This window comes from Calypte anna, chromosome 10, assembly GCF_003957555.1.
Source record: "Calypte anna isolate BGI_N300 chromosome 10, bCalAnn1_v1.p, whole genome shotgun sequence".
Classification (NCBI taxonomy): domain Eukaryota; kingdom Metazoa; phylum Chordata; class Aves; order Apodiformes; family Trochilidae; genus Calypte; species Calypte anna.
This window is the reverse complement of record NC_044256.1, coordinates 2,621,470-2,639,663: the sequence shown is the minus strand read 5'-3', so window position 1 is coordinate 2,639,663 and position 18,194 is coordinate 2,621,470. Positions and strand designations below refer to the sequence as shown.

General features: G+C 45.0%; 1 protein-coding gene across 1 annotated transcript in view; it reads right to left on the bottom strand.

Moving 5' to 3' along the window:
- The window catches only part of HCN4 (hyperpolarization activated cyclic nucleotide gated potassium channel 4), a 106,365-nt gene extending 94,524 nt beyond the window's left edge, over positions 1-11,841 (bottom strand). The window contains exon 1 of the mRNA XM_008495317.2: positions 11,132-11,841. Coding sequence (XP_008493539.2) covers positions 11,132-11,841 — 710 coding nt within the window. The remainder of the gene's footprint in view (positions 1-11,131) is intronic.
- Between the last annotated feature and the right edge of the window lie 6,353 nt (positions 11,842-18,194).

Genomic DNA, 18,194 nt, shown 5'->3' with positions numbered 1-18,194 from the left:
TCAGAACCTCTTCAAGCCTCACCTTGGATATCTCCAGGGATGAGGCCTCCAGAGAAGCTGGAGACAACAGAACTTTACATGGTGTTTTCCAAAGCTGAGGACCAGAAAATTTGCAAATGCAGTCCAGGCTGAGCCAACAGTCTGGAGTTTGATTTAAGTGTGATTTCAACCTAGGCTTTTTTTCAAGTTCCCAACTGTGGAACAAACCTGGTTGCTCTCTAGCCATAGCATACACAGTGTATCACCTCAACCATGGCTGGCAGGATCTGAAGCACCCCTATGTTTTCACCAAAACCCAAGACTCACAACCAATTACTCAGAAGACTGAAGAGTCAGTGAGCTTACAGGATGTTTTTTTAAAGCTGGCACTTCACAGGGAAGGGCAGACAACTTGTCACATATTCCCAAAGAAAAGGGTAGCACACTTTGTGATACACATGATCAGTATGGAAAAGATGGAGGATTTCCTTTTTAGAGCACCTCCAAACCCCATGCAGGGACCACACAGTTCTTGTTCAGGGACACAAAAGGTAGAATTCATCTTGTTTCCCTCCCTGTACAGGCTTTTTTTCTATCATTTTCCAGCCCAGTTTCAAATGTACCACACAATCTAACACTATACCAGGAACTATCCAGGTATTGGTAAGCAGTTTCCTTATTAAGACAAAATAACCAATTATTCAGAAATGACCTAACAGTACATGGATCTACTCTAATAAAAGATGGACATGTCACAGAAAAATACAATCATGATGAAAGTCTGATAAAACTCTGATATAACTACCTTGTTGATATTAACCACACCCCCACAGCTACTCTGGCACTTTCTGTTTTATTAAATATTTTGGGGTTCTACAGAATTTTCCATGGCCTGTGGCAGTACCAGCACACTTTTTCAGGGCTGGAGAAATCAAGGTATAGAGTTCAGGATGGTTCACAGGGTCAAAACCAGATGCTTGACCTGCCTTCCAGTTTGTCCTGCTATCCCTTATATAGCACTTACTCTTCCAAAGTGTATCTGTAACTAAATAAGCATGGCAGAATAATACAAATGGGTTTGTACTGGCATCAAAAAAAGAGACCCTGATCTGTGGTCTAGACTGATCCTTTCTCTTCCCTTCCCCCCAGTTTTTGCAGAAAACCAACAGGAGTAGAACCTGGACACACACAGATTAGTGCTGTCAGGCAACAGGGATCAAGCATCAAGAACTCCTGCTTAACGAAAGCAGGTTTGTTATTGTTAAAAAAGCTGCTCAGAGTCATCATGATCGCTTCTGTTACCATCTGGACTGTTGCCAGAGCTCATCCAACCCCTGACCACTGCCAGGGAACCTCACCTTTGTGCTGCTTCACTGTGCCTAATGCAACCTGAGCTTCAGTGCAGAGAGCCCCAGTGTCACTGCACTCAGCTCCCCCTCCTCTCAGGCACAGAGGTGGCAGAGGGGAGGGAACAGGCAGAGCAGGGCTGGCTCATCATGGAACTCCACTTCTTCCTGTCCCCTGCTTCGCAGCTGAGACACTGCACCAGGTCACAATGATGTTAGCCCTGCAGTGAGTTAGCACCTTGCCCTAAAAACCACGTGTAAAGCAATGGCTGGGAAGAAGGGACTTAGAATCACAGAATCAGAATTGTCAGGGTTTGGAAGGGACCTTTGAGATCATCCAGTTCCAACCCCCCTGCCATGCACAGGGACCTCTCACTAGATCAGGTTCCTCAGAGCCTTGTCCAGCCTGGCCTTAAATACTTAAATACAGGGATGGAACTTCCCCCAGCTCTCTGGACAGCCTGACTTACCCATGTGGAGTCCCCCAGGCTTTGGAATACAGCTCTTATCTCCCTCACAACATTTCTTGCCCACAAACAATGCACTTAACTACATTTTCCATCCCTTAAACATGCAGGGGGTGGAACTCAGCACCAGGCTATGAGAGTGCTCAGCAGCAATAAACTGAATCCCACCAAAGTTCCTCTGTTCCTCTGTACAGACAAGAGGAGCTGCTCAGGGTACAACTACTGATTTCCTGGCAGTCACCAGAATCCTGAGCACAGCTGTCAAAACCAAACCAAACAAAACCAAACCAAAAACCAAACCAAACCAAGTTATAGCTCCTATGCTTGAGTCAGCTGGCAACCTGCAGGACCTCTCCTGCCTCTAAGCTCTTTAACAATAGATGCATAAACACAGACAACCTCTCCATCCAAATAGGCAGAGATTTAAATCCTTAATTAGCACATTTGGAGGAGTCACCACAAAGGAGATTAGCTTTTGTGCATTGCTGGGGAAGCAGTGGTGTCCCTATAATATTCAAGTGGTGGGCCCTCAAGCTGACCTTGGAATTCCCTTTTGGATGCTCATCTGCTTTGCTCTTGCCAGCACTGTCTTTCCCTGCTGTATGCAGCATCTTTTCAGGAGTTTTTTTTCAGGAGCCTGGTTTACTACAGCCTGGTGCTAATGCTAAGCACAAGGTGACCATATATATACCAGAATGCATAATTTCAATTTGTCAAGGGGTTTCCCAGGTAGTAAGTCATTCAACCCAGAAAAGGGGCAGGAAAATGCCTCTATAATAGCACCTCGTTAGCCCAGCACACATCTGCTCTCTGTTCTGTGCTTCTGGAGTCCTGGCTGCTTTGTCTGCTGGCAGCACTGCAGAGCTGTGGAGCTGCACACAGACAAGCTGCATTCTCCTCTGCCTTGTGCTTCACCAGAAAAATTGCCCACTTAGGCAATGTTAGCTGAGCAGCTCTTACTGCTTGTCAGACACAGAGCAGCTTTGATTTGGGGGACCTCAGGATGAACTTGCTTGGTCCAGAAACCTTGTCCTGACTTGTAGGCTGAAAAGTGACTGGTTTACAACAGTAAGAAATGCTCAGCTGTGGGAATGAGCACTGTCTTGCTGCTACAGGAAGAGGTAACCCAAATGTTTCAGAACAGATCTTAAATCCAGTCTATTCACCATAGTAACTCCACCCCTTGTGCATCAGAGAGCAAGTAAATCTCATTAAATTCTCAATCAGTGGACACCAAAAAGGTGGTGATGTCAGCAGCCAGGGGCTGCCTGATTCCAAGGATGGGTGTGGATACAACACCTGGATCAGCAGTTCCAGGAACACATGCAGGACACTGAGAACCATGGAAGGAGGAAAAGAGGACCTAGGTCTCCCCACATGGAAATAAACCCAAACCAGAGAAGAATAAGAAGAGCATTTGCCAGAGTTGGTGCTTTTCTTAATTCTTCCTCTTGGCTTTGAGTTCTGGAAATAGTCTCACCCTTCCACAAACAGGAACAGCCTGAACCTTGTTTAGTGTAAGCATTTTGGGGTGAAATCTTACACTTTCAGCAGCCACTCCCCTCCACGTTGGCCTTTCCCTTAACACTCATCAATGGGTTTTTTCAAGGTTCTCAAAGACAGAAAAGGAGTTGGCATCTTTCTTGTTCAGTGACATTCATCTGTGGGTAAATTGATTTAATAGCTTGTTAGAGTGCCAATTAGAACCAACAATAACTCAATTGACCTATAGCTGCCTTGGCACCAACAGAGATTTCAAAAATGAGAGAAAGGAAGAAACCTGTGCTCTGGCAGAGATGAGAGCTCAGATAGCTGGTTTCAAGAGCAAACTGAGGGATTCGTGGGCTTGCTAATGAGATGCTCATAACACATCAGAAACAAAGACAAATTACAATGGTTTCAAGCTAAAATGATACTATGTTATCTCCAGACAAAGATCACTCTTTTATCTGTGTAATAAATGGATTTTAATGCAGCAGCAGTGACCCTACAGTAGAAAAAACCTCAGTGCAACAGAAAGCACTAGGAGTTACCTAACCAGAATAACACTGTATTGAGAACTTAAGTTTACTTGCTGGTAGTAGCACTGAAAAATCCTGCATTGATGTTGTGAGTGCCTACCAATAAACACATTTAAACCCCACATTTTTCCCTCAAATAAAATGTTTGACAGTAATGCAGTGGAGATTGTACTTCTATAGAAATTCATCATTTTAAATGCTTAGCTCGAAGGATTGAGAGATTTCAAGCTTAAAAAATTAAAAAAATGCACAGGGTTTGCCTAAACACTGCTGGGTTGGGCAGTGTCCACAGATGGAAAGAGGGATAATGTGGAAGGGTTTCAATCACCAGGCAGAATGATCCACTTTTAAATCAGAAAGGAAAGTGGGGACTGAGAAAACTGAGATTGCTTGAAGAGTCAGAAGGACAGCAGCAACTAAGGATATTTAGAAGAAACTAATCTGGAGAGACACCCCTGGAAAAAAACCTGAAGGATAATTGTTAGGGACTGGCAAAGGAGAGAGTAAAGCATCAAGTGCAGCATACAGCAGCTGGAATATGGAGAGGGGGAAGAGAAGAGGCATTACTAAAAACTAAGGTGAGGTGGAAAACAGCAATCAGATGATAAACCAAGTGTTACAACCTCGGACTGGCTGGAAAAGAAACCTGCCATGAGAAGCCTAGAAAATAGAGATAGAGGAACACAAACTGGAAGGGAGGGATGGGAAGCACAAGAGGTTGGAGAGAGTGAGGCAGCAGGGGACATGCTTGGGTACTGGGGAGGAAACAGGTAACGAGTTTTTAATAAGCAGAGTATGTTTTCCTTCAAAGCCTAAAGAATAACCCCAGAATCTGGTGCAGCTTTGTACCTTGGCTGTAACTACCTGCTACAGCCATTGCTTAATTCAGAGCACAGGGCAATGCAGCATATCCTTGAAAAGATCTATACCTGCTAATGAATATATAGATATTATGATGATGACAATAGGGGCTGATTTGGTTTTTAAAACCTGAATGACTGTACAAACCCATTGTATTAAAAATCAGACTGCAAAGTCAAAGGCTCAGGCTCTGAAATAGCAGAAGGGAGGTCAGCTCTACATATGTATTCTGTTACAGTCATTACATGATTCCAAACAGTTCTTCCCATATAATTCATGCTTCGTTCAAGATGAGAGGAAGAGCTTGAGACAGACATGAGCAGGGAAGAGATATTTTTTTTATTATTGGAGCTTATTTCTTGCACAATCTGGAAGGTCTGCAAAAAAAGAGATAAGGAACTGCAGAATGAGATGTGATGGCTAAGGTAGATGAGAGGTGCCCTGGAGATTCCAGCTCTGCCAAGAAGTTCCTGCAGAGGTGTTAGGCTAAGCCTCAATCCAAAACTGTAATTAGAATAACATTCTTAGATGATGATTAAAGAGAACATTATGTGATTGTTTACAGCTATGGTTTTTTTTTCTGTAGCAGCAGATAAACTGACAAACATCAGGGGAAGAGGGTAGGTGGGATCAAGGTGCCTATTTCTCCATCTCACTGAGGTACTCTAAGAAATGGTCTGAATCAGAACGTCCCAGTCCTCTTAAAGCAACCATTTCTCTTAAAACAGGTTCTCATTATCTGGGTGCCCTTGTCTTCTGGGCCACAGAGATGTCTGGTTCTTTAAGAAGCCACAGAGGCAGAGTTCTGAACCTAAGGTGTGCTGTGTAATGCTAAGTACTCTAAAAACAGGTCTCCAGACTTACTACACCAAGTCCATGTATGGTTTTGACCTTAAGCTCTTCGAGTCTCCACCACTCCGCTATGGAGTGTCAGTTTCCCAGACAAGGTGTCAGGAAGCAAAATGAATATTTATTGCTATTATAGCTGAATATAAATGCCAAAGAGAAAAAATCAAGGCCGTAAGAAAATTAACCTGCTTTTTTTCCAGATTAGGGTATGACTAAAATGAATAAGTGGGAGATATGTATGAGATGTAATGTTACAAGGAGAGATGGAGAAAATATTAACGAGTTTTTTCACAAAGGAACCATCCCTGTGTTTACTGACAGAGGCATAGGCTGCTGCTGTGGAAGAGATAATGTGTTCATCTATCAGCAGAGAGTTGTAGAAAATGGGGCTGAATTATCTTTATGCAAAAAATCATCATAGCACCTCCTAAAATCTCAATGCTTGCTTTAGTATTTATTTATACTTTTTTATCTCTTTTCTGCACATGAAGATACCTGAAAATACCATAATTTTACATGATTGTGGTCTTAAAACACATTATAGTGACACAGAGGTGTTTCATTTATTGAGGCCTTCTTGTTTTTAAATGCTGCCTTTTGTAGCTTCTGAATATGCCTCCTACCCAAAACTGTACCCCCACATTGGGGGATTTTTCATCCCACACCTTGTGACGTGTGAAGTGGGGCAGGAAGCCTGGATGGCTTCCCTATGGACATGGGAAGTATGGTGGCATCTGTTTGGTTCCCTCAGTTCATGGTGACAAAGCCAAGTTTCTTCTCCTGCAGCCTGATTCACAGTCCACCGAAAACAACAGATTCAGTGGGATTTGGATGATTCCTCATAATATTCCTCTTTGGATTCTGCTCCAGCAAAAGTGCCCTGGGAATTGGCAGGGAAGTTGTCTGCAGTAAAACCAGCAAACTCTGACGTCAGGAAAGCATCTCCCTTCCTCAGCTGGCAGTGTCCCACCCAATTTTGAGGCAACTGCCATCAGCACAAACAAGAAAAGAAGACAGCCAAGTCTAGGAATAATAAACCTGGGCCTGATTTGTACTTGGTGTTTGTTTCTCATGACAGACACAGGTTCTGCTGCTAACACAACAGTTTCCCTGACACTTGCCTCTAAGCAGAGGTTTCACTGAACCTCTGAACCACTGAATTTCAATTTGCTCTACAGAAAGCTCATATGAGGGGGAGCTTTTGGTTTATTTTGCTATGAGCAGTGGGCAAGCCACAGGATCAGGTGATACCATTGTGGGAATGTGGAGAGGCATGAAGCAAAGCACAGGGAGCAGCATCCTGGGCAGCAGGTAAAGAAAAGGCATTGTTGTCTGAGAGCAGGGAGAGCAACACCCACCCAAGAGAAGTGCCAAGGGCAGTGAGGAGTTCCATATGCTTCACAAATTGGATTCCTTTCTGACAAAACAGGGAAAAACTTACAAACTAAACCAATCTCAAGGGATAGAGCAGCACTGGGTGAAGCCCTCTGGTGAACCACTGCTGCTCAGGAGGGTGGAACAGGTACAGAAGCCTCCTTCCCATTTTGGCCCCATGCCACCTGTGCTGCTGGGCTCAATGTGCAGGACTGGGATGAGTGAACCCCCAAAAAGCAGTCTGAATGGCACTGCTGAGAGCTCTGGACATGATGAATTCTGCAGGAACTGCCCTACCTTCTGCATCTCTTTGTTTCGCTGCCACAGAAACCTCCCCAGGTTCCTAAGCAGACAGGGAAGCAAATAAAACAAAGGATCTGTTTGCAGACAAGTATTACAAGTAAGGGAGAACAAGGACAACAAAAATTCTAAAATCTGAAGTTGGGACTGTCACCGAGTGGAATATTTTCCAGTGTTTTCAAGAAAGTAGCAGTTCCTCCTTTCTGTGGAGGAGTTAAGAGACTATTGGACAGTGAGTAACGTGCAGTTCTATTTACATCCTCTCTTTATACTATTTTGGTCCTTCAGATAGTGTATCTGTTCTCTGGCCTTTTGAAAAGCAGCATGCTAAACTTCTTTGGAAGCAGTTCTGGGTAGCACCTACAGCCTATATGCTTCAGTCACCTACAAACTAGATGGACCATTGTCTGTCTGGAATTTTTTAATTAAACCAATTGTACTGGCTCAATGTTTCCTCTAAGCAACACATTACAATTCTCTCTACACAGTGAGAAAAGCTTTCCAAGTCACAGATAAATTTTGACCTAGGAAATAAAGTTTGGCTCTGCACTGATGTGCAATTAATCACAGATGCAAATAATCTCAAGCAGCTAGCACATAACATCTGCACCTCAGAAGAGGAGGTAGCATTCTTATTTTCATTAGAAACTGCTAAGACACCTCTTAAGTGCTTCTAGAACTCATTCAGTGCATTAGTCAGGAGTACTCAGGGGCATGGAGTTTGATTTTTATAAAGGTCATTTGGTGTCTTTTCCCCTCGCAATGGACTAAAAGCAGAAATCAACAGAGCCTTAATCTATATTAATTTGCTTTACTCTTGGAGGGTCATAGATTTGCCACTGGAATTAACCATATTAGATGATGAAATGATAATTTAATGAGACTATGATGAAAGCCTCTGTTCTATTCTAAGACAGGAACTCCTCTCGCACAGCACAAAGAGCAGGAGCTCCATGAAGTCAGATGAATTACACCAATGTCATTTCACAGCAGAATCCAGCTCCAGTAAATAGAGCTGGAGTGTTCCATTCAAAACTTCACATCTCAAGTTGTACTGAGACAGAAGTCAGGAGGTCTGGAGCCCTACCAAAACACCTGGAGATGTACCTCGACCTCAGAGGTGAAACTGGCTTCTCAAAACAATAAGCACACAAGATCTGAGTGTAAATATTTAAATATTAACGTGACACTTGAACACCAAATGATGCTGCACAGCTTTGGTGACAAGAAAGTGCAGGATAATGGAGCCTCCGACCTCTTACAAGACCCTAAACCTCCCGAATTTGCTGCCATCTATACCAAGGAGCAGCCACGCATTGCACTGCGTAATTGGCAAAGCAGAAAACAGAGTCCTTCGGGTCAAGGATATAAATCTTACAAATATTTTGATAATATCTTCTCTTTGGTGCAGTCTGCTGCACTTCAGAGGTCAAAAAATGTTCTACACATTCGTGTGAGTTATTTCCAAGGCAGATGCTTTAGTAGCATTCAGAGAAGGAGGGAATACAAAACCCAGACTGACTCAGGGAAAGCTCCCGCTCTTCTCCTCCGGAGCAGCCCTTGTTCAGAGCTCATTTTTCATGGAAGGCCACACATTTTCTTGAAGTGGCAGCCATGCTCACACAGATAATGCTGCAAGTGACCTAGAAACAGGAGCAAGCAAAGTTCCCCAGACAATGTACAAAGTGACCACGCAGTAGTGCATCCAGCTCCTCCTGGTCCCTTCAGATGTCTCTGCACAACCAGTACCAGTGCCCCATCTGATGTTGGTTTAGAGCAGCAGGGAAGAAGCACAGATTTCTGGGCTAGGCTTCTAGTGCCAGTTTAGAAGAAACAAAAAGCAGCAAGATCTCAGCCTACCTGGCACCTGACCCCAAGCAGAGACTGTCTTGCACCAAAGTACCAATACTCAGCTCACTGCTTTCCCTGCACAAAGGCAAAGCTTAATCAGGGGAGGATTTCATTAACACTAACAAGCTGTATATGCATTCAAATCTGTACAGCTGAGTGCTTGCAGACTCAGTATGATCACTAAGCTTGCCTGCATCTTTCCTTCCTGCAAGGCCCGGCGTGGTCTGACAGCCAAGTGTCTCCAAAATAAAAATTTACCTCATAGTCTATTGTTCCATTTTAAGGAGGAAGCACTGGTTAGCTAGGAACCTCTAAAATAATAAACTCTTGGAGGACCATCTCACCTTGGGCAAGGTGGCTACCTCAGCTACTGGTACAATCTCCTTACTGAAGTTTGCCAGTCTGGTTATTTGCTGAAAACGTTGTGAAAAAGGTGGAAGAGAATAAAACCACCATGCAGACACATCACAGATACACAAACTGAACACTGCTCCTGCATAAATCCACAGAAAGTCCAGAGACTAAATCCAAAATTCCTTGAGGATGTGACACACAGAGAACACTTTGCTAGAATAACCCAAGAAAGCACAGTTGTTAGTTTTTAACTCCAGATTCATGGGAAATAAGATAAAAATCTGTAACCAGGAATATGAAATTGTACTGTTTAAAAGTAACCACTCTCACATTTCATTGTGAGCTATTACTTCATCAGTCACAACTAGGAGGCAATTTTACACTGTTTCCTGTCTGGGTCTGAATAAGATTGTACTTGCAGGGACCATGTATCATGATGCTCAGTCAGCTGTGTGCTTGGAACACTTGAATGCACTGAACTTCAATGACAGTGCAGGCTTCCAATTCACAGAGCCTTCTAATAACATTTGTTAATCCAAGCAAATATCAAGGAATCTGTTCAGTGCCAGTGCTGAACCTTCTAAGTATGTGGACCACTTGCTAAATCCCTAAAAGGCAGTGTCAAGAGCTTTCTGTCCCTTCTGTCTTTGGGCACCCAAACTCACCCTGGAATTACCTTGCTAGCTGTATTTTAGGGAATAATACAAGGTTTCTTGAAGAGTCCAGGAATTCAATACAATCATGTAGTTTGATAGCTATGTCTTTGAATAGTGTCTTCTACTGTGTGCTTTTAAATCTGAGGCATCAGCTGTTGTAATTAAAGTTGAAGCAATAAACCTTAGCCATTGATTGCACTAAGTAATTAATTATTGATTGTAGTACTTTACATACCTATTGCAGAGGACAATTCAACTGTGCAGAAGAGAACACTCAGAAATACCAAAACACACCCCTCTCTTACACCACAGAATGATACAAAAATTGGCTCTAGGGTTTACCAGGTGATTTCCTTATTAACCTTCATGGATATGGTGCTGAGCAAAAGCCATTACTTTCCAGAAGACAACGTTAACTATTGCCTACCCAAATTAATTTTGCAATTAAGGATTTACAGATGCAAAAGATAAACTCTTTCTCTGACACAGTCTGAAGGTGTTAAGTTCCTTCTTCATGAATGCTGCCATCCCCTCCACATACCAATTCCCTACAAGCCCTGCTGCAGTGAGAAGCCAAACAGAACAGCTACAATGGCAACATCCTTCCCTGACTCTTGGGGAAGGAGAAGGGAGAGGATTTTTGAGGTACAAAAATGGGAAATGAAACCCTATTTGGGCAGCCCACATGTTCTGAACTAGAGATGTAAGGCTAGTTAAGAAGCAGCCACCATGATTCCAGTCTAGCTGTGCATCAGGTGGGAACATTTTTCCCCATTTACACTGAACTTATGGAGAGGCTTTCCCTTCTAGAAAGCCAAAGCAAAAGGTGTTTGTTTGGTTTAAAAACACACTTTAAAATTAACAGTAGTGTGGGGACACTAAAATTAAGCTTAAATATAAATGAAGCCTGCAGACTGTTTGACTGGAGCAGATCTGGGATGTGTAATTCGACTAGAAAATTAACAAGGAAAGTTACGTTTGGGTGTGTGCTATGTGGAAAGGTCTGAGCTGGAGATGGCAGGGGAAAGGACAGGCCACCTAGTTCTGGGTGGGCCAGGAAGAGGGGGTTGTACCTGAAGTCGCTGTAGGGATGGATGATCCAGAACCCGGCAGACTTAACCCTTTCCTGCTCCCTCTCCACGGCCTTCTGGCTGCCAAACATCCTCAAGGAGAATTTGTTGACCCCTGGCTGCAGCATGGCCCCGAACTGCCTCTGCATGAAACCGGCTTGGCCCAGCCTCTGTTCCTCATCTGGGGTGATCTGGTCGCACCCTCCACCTCCTTCCACTTTGATGGAGGTGGAGGAGCAAGCCCGGGGGGGCTGCTGCTGCTGGGGCTCGGGCGGGGATGCCGGTGGTGGGGGTGCTGGCAGTCCCTGCTCCAGCTCCCCACTGCCTGGGGGGGTCTTGTCCTCACTGGGGGAGGCCGGCTCCCCCTCCCCACCGATCAGCCTCTTCTCCTCGGCCGCGTCGTGGAGGTGCCTGCTGGTCAGGGAGGAGAGGCTCCCTTTGAAGCGGCGGCAGTCCCCGTTGGTGCTGGTCTTGGCTCCCTTGCTGCCCCCCTCTGCCTCCAGGAGGCCGGGGTCTCCCCCCCCTCTGCCGGAGTCTCCCCCCAGTGCCCGGGTGCTCCCAGCAGAGGGCGAAGGCAGTGGTTTCAGCCTGATGCTTTTCCTCCGGGTGTCCTTGTCGCTGTCTTCCTCCTCGTCCATGATCGACGCCTTGGGTCCTATCTGCTGGGGCAGGCTGTAGAGTCTCTTGCGCATGGAGGGGGGCAGCTTGTCCATGGCCGATGCTGCTACTGCTGCTGCTGCTCGGTTAGAGGGAGACCTCCCTGCTCTGCCCGAAGAGGGGAACTGCCCCCCAGGCCCCTGCCTCCAGCTCAAGGGGCAGAAGGGACCAAAACCTGGCGTGGCATCTCCTTACCAGACCGTGGCATCCATAGGCTCTGCATCAAAACACATGTTCTGCATCCAGAAGGGAAGAAAAAACAAGGGAAAGGCAAAAAAGCCCTCCCTCCCTCCCCCCCTCTTCCTGCCCTGTCCTCCGTTGTCCCGATTTGGCTACTTGCTGCTTGTCTCCCCGTGGTGTTACTGCAATCCCTCTGTGCTCAGATCCAGAGCACCGGGCAAGAAGTCTAGAGGAGAGCCACACATTTCGGGCTGAAAGGCGAGGGAGGGCGGTAGCGGCGGCAGCAGCCGCCTTGCCATGCCGGCTCGGAGATGCAAATGTGCTGTGTCTCCCGGCGGGCAGACATCCTCTGGAAAGCCGAGCTGGAGCCCCAGTGCCTCCAACTCCTCAACCTGCCGGCCAATAACACAATGAACTGCAACCTGCAGCAGCCACTGCTTGCTTACATCACTGTCATCACTTATTCCTCATGCAGCCCCAGCTCCTGGGAATATTCATGAAGCGCTCCTATTCTATTGGGTTGCCATAGGAGCAACTACTGCACGGAGGCTCTGCCTACCTGAGCCAGCACCAGGCTTTCTTAAAAGGGCAACGCCTGACTACCGGGGCGGGGGTGTGGTGAGGAGGGAGCCGCAGAGCTGCTGCTGCTGCCACTGCTGCTGCCACCACCACTGCTGCAGCTGCCACTGCCACTGCTGCCACCGCTGCTGCCACCACCACTGCCACTGCTGCCACCACCACTGCCGCTGCTGCCACTGCTACTGCCGCTGCTGCTGCTGCTGCTGCCACTGCCGCTGCTGCCACTGCCACTGCTGCCACGAGCAGGGTGGGTGCTGCGGAGCTCCGGCCGAGCGGCCACAGTCACCAAGGGGTGCCAGGCTGAGCACCTTCCTAAAACAGCACAGAATTAGCGTGAAGTTTAAGATAACAGCACCATAAACACACACACACAAAACAAAAAAAGGAGCATTCCTTTTTTCCCCTCGTAGGAACCTTTCGCCTGCGGGAGTTGTGGCTGTGAAGGGTGGTGCAGGTTGGCTTGGGAAGGGGTTTTGTGGGAAGAGGTAAAGCTGAAGGAGAAACAGCATTTCACCTTGAAAATTCCACTTGTATACAAAGCAAAGGCTTGGGGAGTGTCTCTCTTCCCTAGCAGAAGTTCACCTGCTGGGAAACACTTGGTGTATTTTAACTGTCTGCAAAGGTTGGGAAGGTTTCTGCCTGGCTTCCCCGTCAGACATGCAGAACGTTACTATTTCAAAGAAATTCATTCAAAGAAATCCCACAAAAAGACCAAAAAACAGCCAAGCTGCATCTCTAGGAGCTCCTCCACTGGCTCGAGGGAGGGGAAGGAGGAGTGTGTGGGATGCGTGGGCTCTCCTGACCACACGGGGAAAACCACATCTGAATGGGCACCTGAGTCAGCACTTTCTGTGGGTCTCCTGGGAAATGAACAGTTCCGAACTGGAATTCTTCTTCCTTTCACTGCTGGCAACAGTGCATCTCGTATAAAAGCTATGGGAAAAAAAAAAGAAAATAAAATCACGCTTCTTCGGGGAGGGCTGTTTATTCTGTTACAGTTGAGAAGCTCTTAGATTGAGAAACTAGTTGAAATTATTTCCTAGCATAAAGCCTTTGAAACCAGTGGGGTTAAATTAAGGATCTGTTTAGCTCTCTGACAGAGGGTTTCCATATATTTTTGCCCAGATTCTGAGGCTTTCTAGAATGTTTGTTGCTTCAAATATTTAAAATTGTACCTCCTGGGGAAAAGGAAACCACATGAACTGTGCAGACAGGGAGGCAACAAATGCCCACTCCAAGCACTGAGGAAATCCTCACCCCATCTCTGTGCTTCTGCTTTCCTAAGTAAATATTCACCTTTTCCCTTTCAGGAGTCACCTGGCCTAAAGTAACCCTGCCACTTAAAGCAGCAGGATGCTACTTAACCTCTTCTGCTGGCAGCAGGAGCTTCATTATCCACACAGACAGCACATGCTTCCTCACCTTTGCTCTCTCCCTCTCTCTCTCAAATCCTTTCCCTAAAGGATTCACCTGCTCCTCTTCTCCTGGCACAGCCTAGGCTGGTTGTGACTCATTTGAAATACTCTAAAATAAAGCTTCCCAGTGCAAATATTATTTAATATTATTACTTTCACCACCATCTCTGACAGAACAAGCTTTTCTGGGGAAGTAAATCTCCATTTTCACATGCTCCTGTAGATTAGGGAATGTGAACTTAGCCAGCAATAGCACTAAAGGTCTTTTTTCTTCTTCTTCCCTCCTCTAGGCACTAAGGATGCTGAGGTGTGAGCACTTCTGTGCCAAAGCTGCAATCAACTGTCTTCTGAAAAGATGTGTTTTGATTAACGAGGTGCATAACATCTGAAACTGATGCAGCTTTTTCAACACAGTCCCCGATGTTCCCAGAGAATCAGAGAACAATAAAGGATGTGCTCAAGGAATTGAGCTGTTTGTCCTCTTTCAGCCATAGGTATTCTAGCCAGCTCTTGGAAAATACCCACACTCTGTTTTCTGGCCTTTCTGGAGTTATTCTCTGGGTGCTGCCTTATTTGATGACACAAATAAAATTCTCTTAGAGCCCTGAAGTGGGGAAGAACACACCAGAGAAGGCAAGCAGCAGAATGCTCCTTTATCACTTCTGTAGCTAGGAAAGAAATGATCAGGTGCAAAGACTGAGCCAGGCTGACTGGCACTCTGCTGCACCATTACAGCAGCATGCAGATATCCCCATGCCCAGAATTCTGCCCAGCACTTAACCAGTGTTCAATCCTCAGCTACAGAAATATTTTTTCAAGGTACTGTTGTTTTTTGTTTGGTTTTGGGGTGGGTTTTTTTTGGGGGGGGGTTGGGGAAGGACCATGTTTGTTAATGTTTGCATCTCTCTATAAAGCATGAAGCTTCACTTCAGTCTCACAGTTACTTTAAACCATATTTTTCAAGCATATAGTTTGGCAAAAAATAATTTTTAAAAATGCTTAACCTGAAATAATAATAAAAAAATGCTTAACCTGAAATAAGAGTTGAAGTGCTGTGTCAGATCTAGGCCTTTTCTAGCACATAGCCCAGGGCTAAAAACCTGAAGATTTAGCCCAAAGGGCTAAAGACCTGAAAGTACATTCTTGTGTGGCTCTGTCTCCAGGTGTGGGTTCCTAACCTCTTCCAAAAACTTGTCTCCAGGAGTTATAGGTCCGAAATGCAGAGGAAGTTTTAAAGTCCTTAAAATGATAATTTTGAGTTCTGAGAACTTCAAGGTAATGGTAATTTTTTGAGGGCCTACCAAGAACTAAGTGCAGGAGGCTGGGAATTCTCCTTTTCTAATGGCATGGAACTACTGCCATGGACATTATTTATTGTTGGCATTAAGGCATTGCTTCCCATGTCAGGAAACAGTCCTTTCTAGGTACATTTTTAGTACATTCCAGAAAAGCCAGGACTGTTGCAAGACTAACTCTTGCCTATCATTGGCTGCACTGTACATGCAGAGTGGGTATAGAGAACCCACTTGCCACAAAAAGGGAGAACTGTGTTTGAGGGAAATGATCTCCTCTTTAGCTGTATTTGTCAGCTACTGCTCCAAGAATTGGCAAGGATAGAAAGGGAATGGAGCAGTTAGGAGAATGCAGGTGAGGCACACAAAGATTCATTTCTTTCTTAGGGGATTTTGTCAGCTCCTTAATACCTGTATGCACTCCCATACATCTACATATGCAAATGTGGAAAATCACATTCCTAATGAGCTGAGCACTGTAGAAGAATAGACTGATCACCATAAAGAGTACCACATCCCACTGATATCCTCTAGCTCAGGGCACAGTGCAAGCTTTCTGCATTCTGAACTATCAGGACTCCCTTTGCTTTGTTCAGAGCTGAACCTTTGGATTCTCAGGTAAAAAAGGAGTCAAGAATCTTGTGGTGTGGACTGGAAGAAGAGAAACGAGTCCTTTCCAAGCTGCCTGTTGTTCCTAGCAGGCAGCAAGTAACTCATAACTGACATTTGAAATTCATGAAATATTCAGCTCTTCAAAACAGGGAAATTCTACCTCAGAGTTTTACCACCAGTCTGCGTTTGCTGCCTCTGCAGCTTCTATCATACCTATACCAGATAATAAAGTAATCACCAGAAATACACAGATCTTATCTCCTCCTCACCCTTATTAATTACCCAAGTGTGCTGTCACAGTTGTAGTTACTGCTCTGTCACGTTCCTTATGGGAACTGTGATGTGGGGGATTGACCTGCTGGGATGTGTTGGAACCTATTTCAGGCACAGAGAAAAGGGCACCCGAGCATCTGGCCAGGATAAAGGGGAGAGCTGAGCAATGGGGAATCAGATCCATGGCAGTAAGCTGCTCCCTGGGGAGGCAGCCCAGAGGGTGGGGGGCAGAGGGGAGAATTCCAAAGAGCTGGATGTCAGGATTGAAGGAAGAAGTCCTGTGCAGAAATTGGGTTGGGAGAAAAAAGGGTTCTGAGTCCGTCAGTGGGAGCAGAAAGAAACTTAACAGCTCCCTGTGCACTGCAGAGCCTGGAAAGAGGCAGCAGCAGAGACACACAACAGGACACAGGACAGAAAAATCTGGATCAGGAAGTACCTGGAAAGTTATATGCATTCCAGTTACCAGTGGTAAACACACCAGGAGCAATCCCATTCTCTCCACCCCTCTATCCAAGATCAAAATATGAGCACTTGTCTAGGATACAAGAGACTGCTGGGAATGTGCTTGTAAACTGACAAACAGCATTGCCACTGGACTGGGAGAAAAAAAAAAAAAAGGAAATGTTACCCAAAGAATCAGTCGTGTTGGTATCTATGGAAAGATGTCACAGACTATGAAGAAAATAAACCTCTGAGATTCTCAGGATGTTTAGACATTTTTGCTGCACAATCTGGTTAACCTCACTGGAGCAAGCAGCTAAAAATTAGAGCTAGAAACAGATTTATTAGAATGAGTGTCTTGCCACCTTTCTTAAATATTGCCCATGAAAACCAGGAAACCCAATAGAATAGAAGAAGATACAGGTGACTATCTATGAAGTTATGAGGAAAAGAAATTACACAGAATCTGAGAAGCTGCTGAGATTAGAGCAACTAGAGGAGTTTGTACAAAATATCTACATTTTGACATTATGGACCAAACTCCACCAATGAATTTTGACATCTTCACATTGAAATGCTTGCACTAAGCTTGTATCTTGGAATTCAGTAAGATTTGCCTACCAAATGTGTACTCTGTCTATTAAAGTCTCCTTCTATTTAAAGACTGGCAACTAGCTTGGTTTTCTATCCTTATCAGGAATTACTCAGGAGAGGGTTGTGACAGCCTGGGGAGGTCTGCTCAGACTGGATCAGTTCAGCAACTATCACATAACTTTTCCTCAAAATAGTGCCTTTCACCAGCATTTTATGAGCTGTAGCTTCACAAAGAATAATGGATCCTTTTTCATGACTCTCTCCCTGCCAATGTATCTTCTGTCTACATGAACTGTACTATTTTTTATTATCATGCAGTGCTGGATTTGATGGGAAATGTGCTATTGTCTCAAGCAAAGGTAATGGCAGCCCCAGACTTTAGGATATCCAGACTCAGCTGTTAGTGAAATGAACTCTGTCAGGCCTGACTTCAACTCTTTCTCTTCTTCAGAAAGCAAATCAAACAAGCTCAACATTTTGTTGCTGATGCACCTGCAAGCCAAAGTTTTCCAGTCATACCACTTGCCAGACGTTTATACAGCTCTGATTTAAGAACTCATAATCCTAATGGATGCCTCTTAACAACATCTCCCTGCAGCAAAGAGCTGGAGTCAGGCAGAAGATTTCAAAATGTGAAAGAAGAGACTAATTAGAAAGGAGATGCTCTGTGAGCAAAATGGCTATGGAAGAAAATGTCTGATGGATTTATGCCTTGTGACTGGAGCCCTCAATGTTTAATGTGCAGGACTCAATACAGATTTTTCCCCTACAATTGATAACTGCACTGTCATATGTGGATTCCCTGATGTGCAGTAATTTATTGAAGACAGTGCTGCAGCAGCTTTGAGCAGAGGACCCTCAGACATCCCTTCCGACCTAAATTATCCTCCAAGTCTATGACTCAACAGGGATTCTCTCTACTCCAGCTACCTCCTTTCACAAACATGTAGGAAGATACAATCCCTGAGAAAAACTCACTCTGTCAACTTTGTTTTTAACCATCATCCAGGTTGAAATATTATC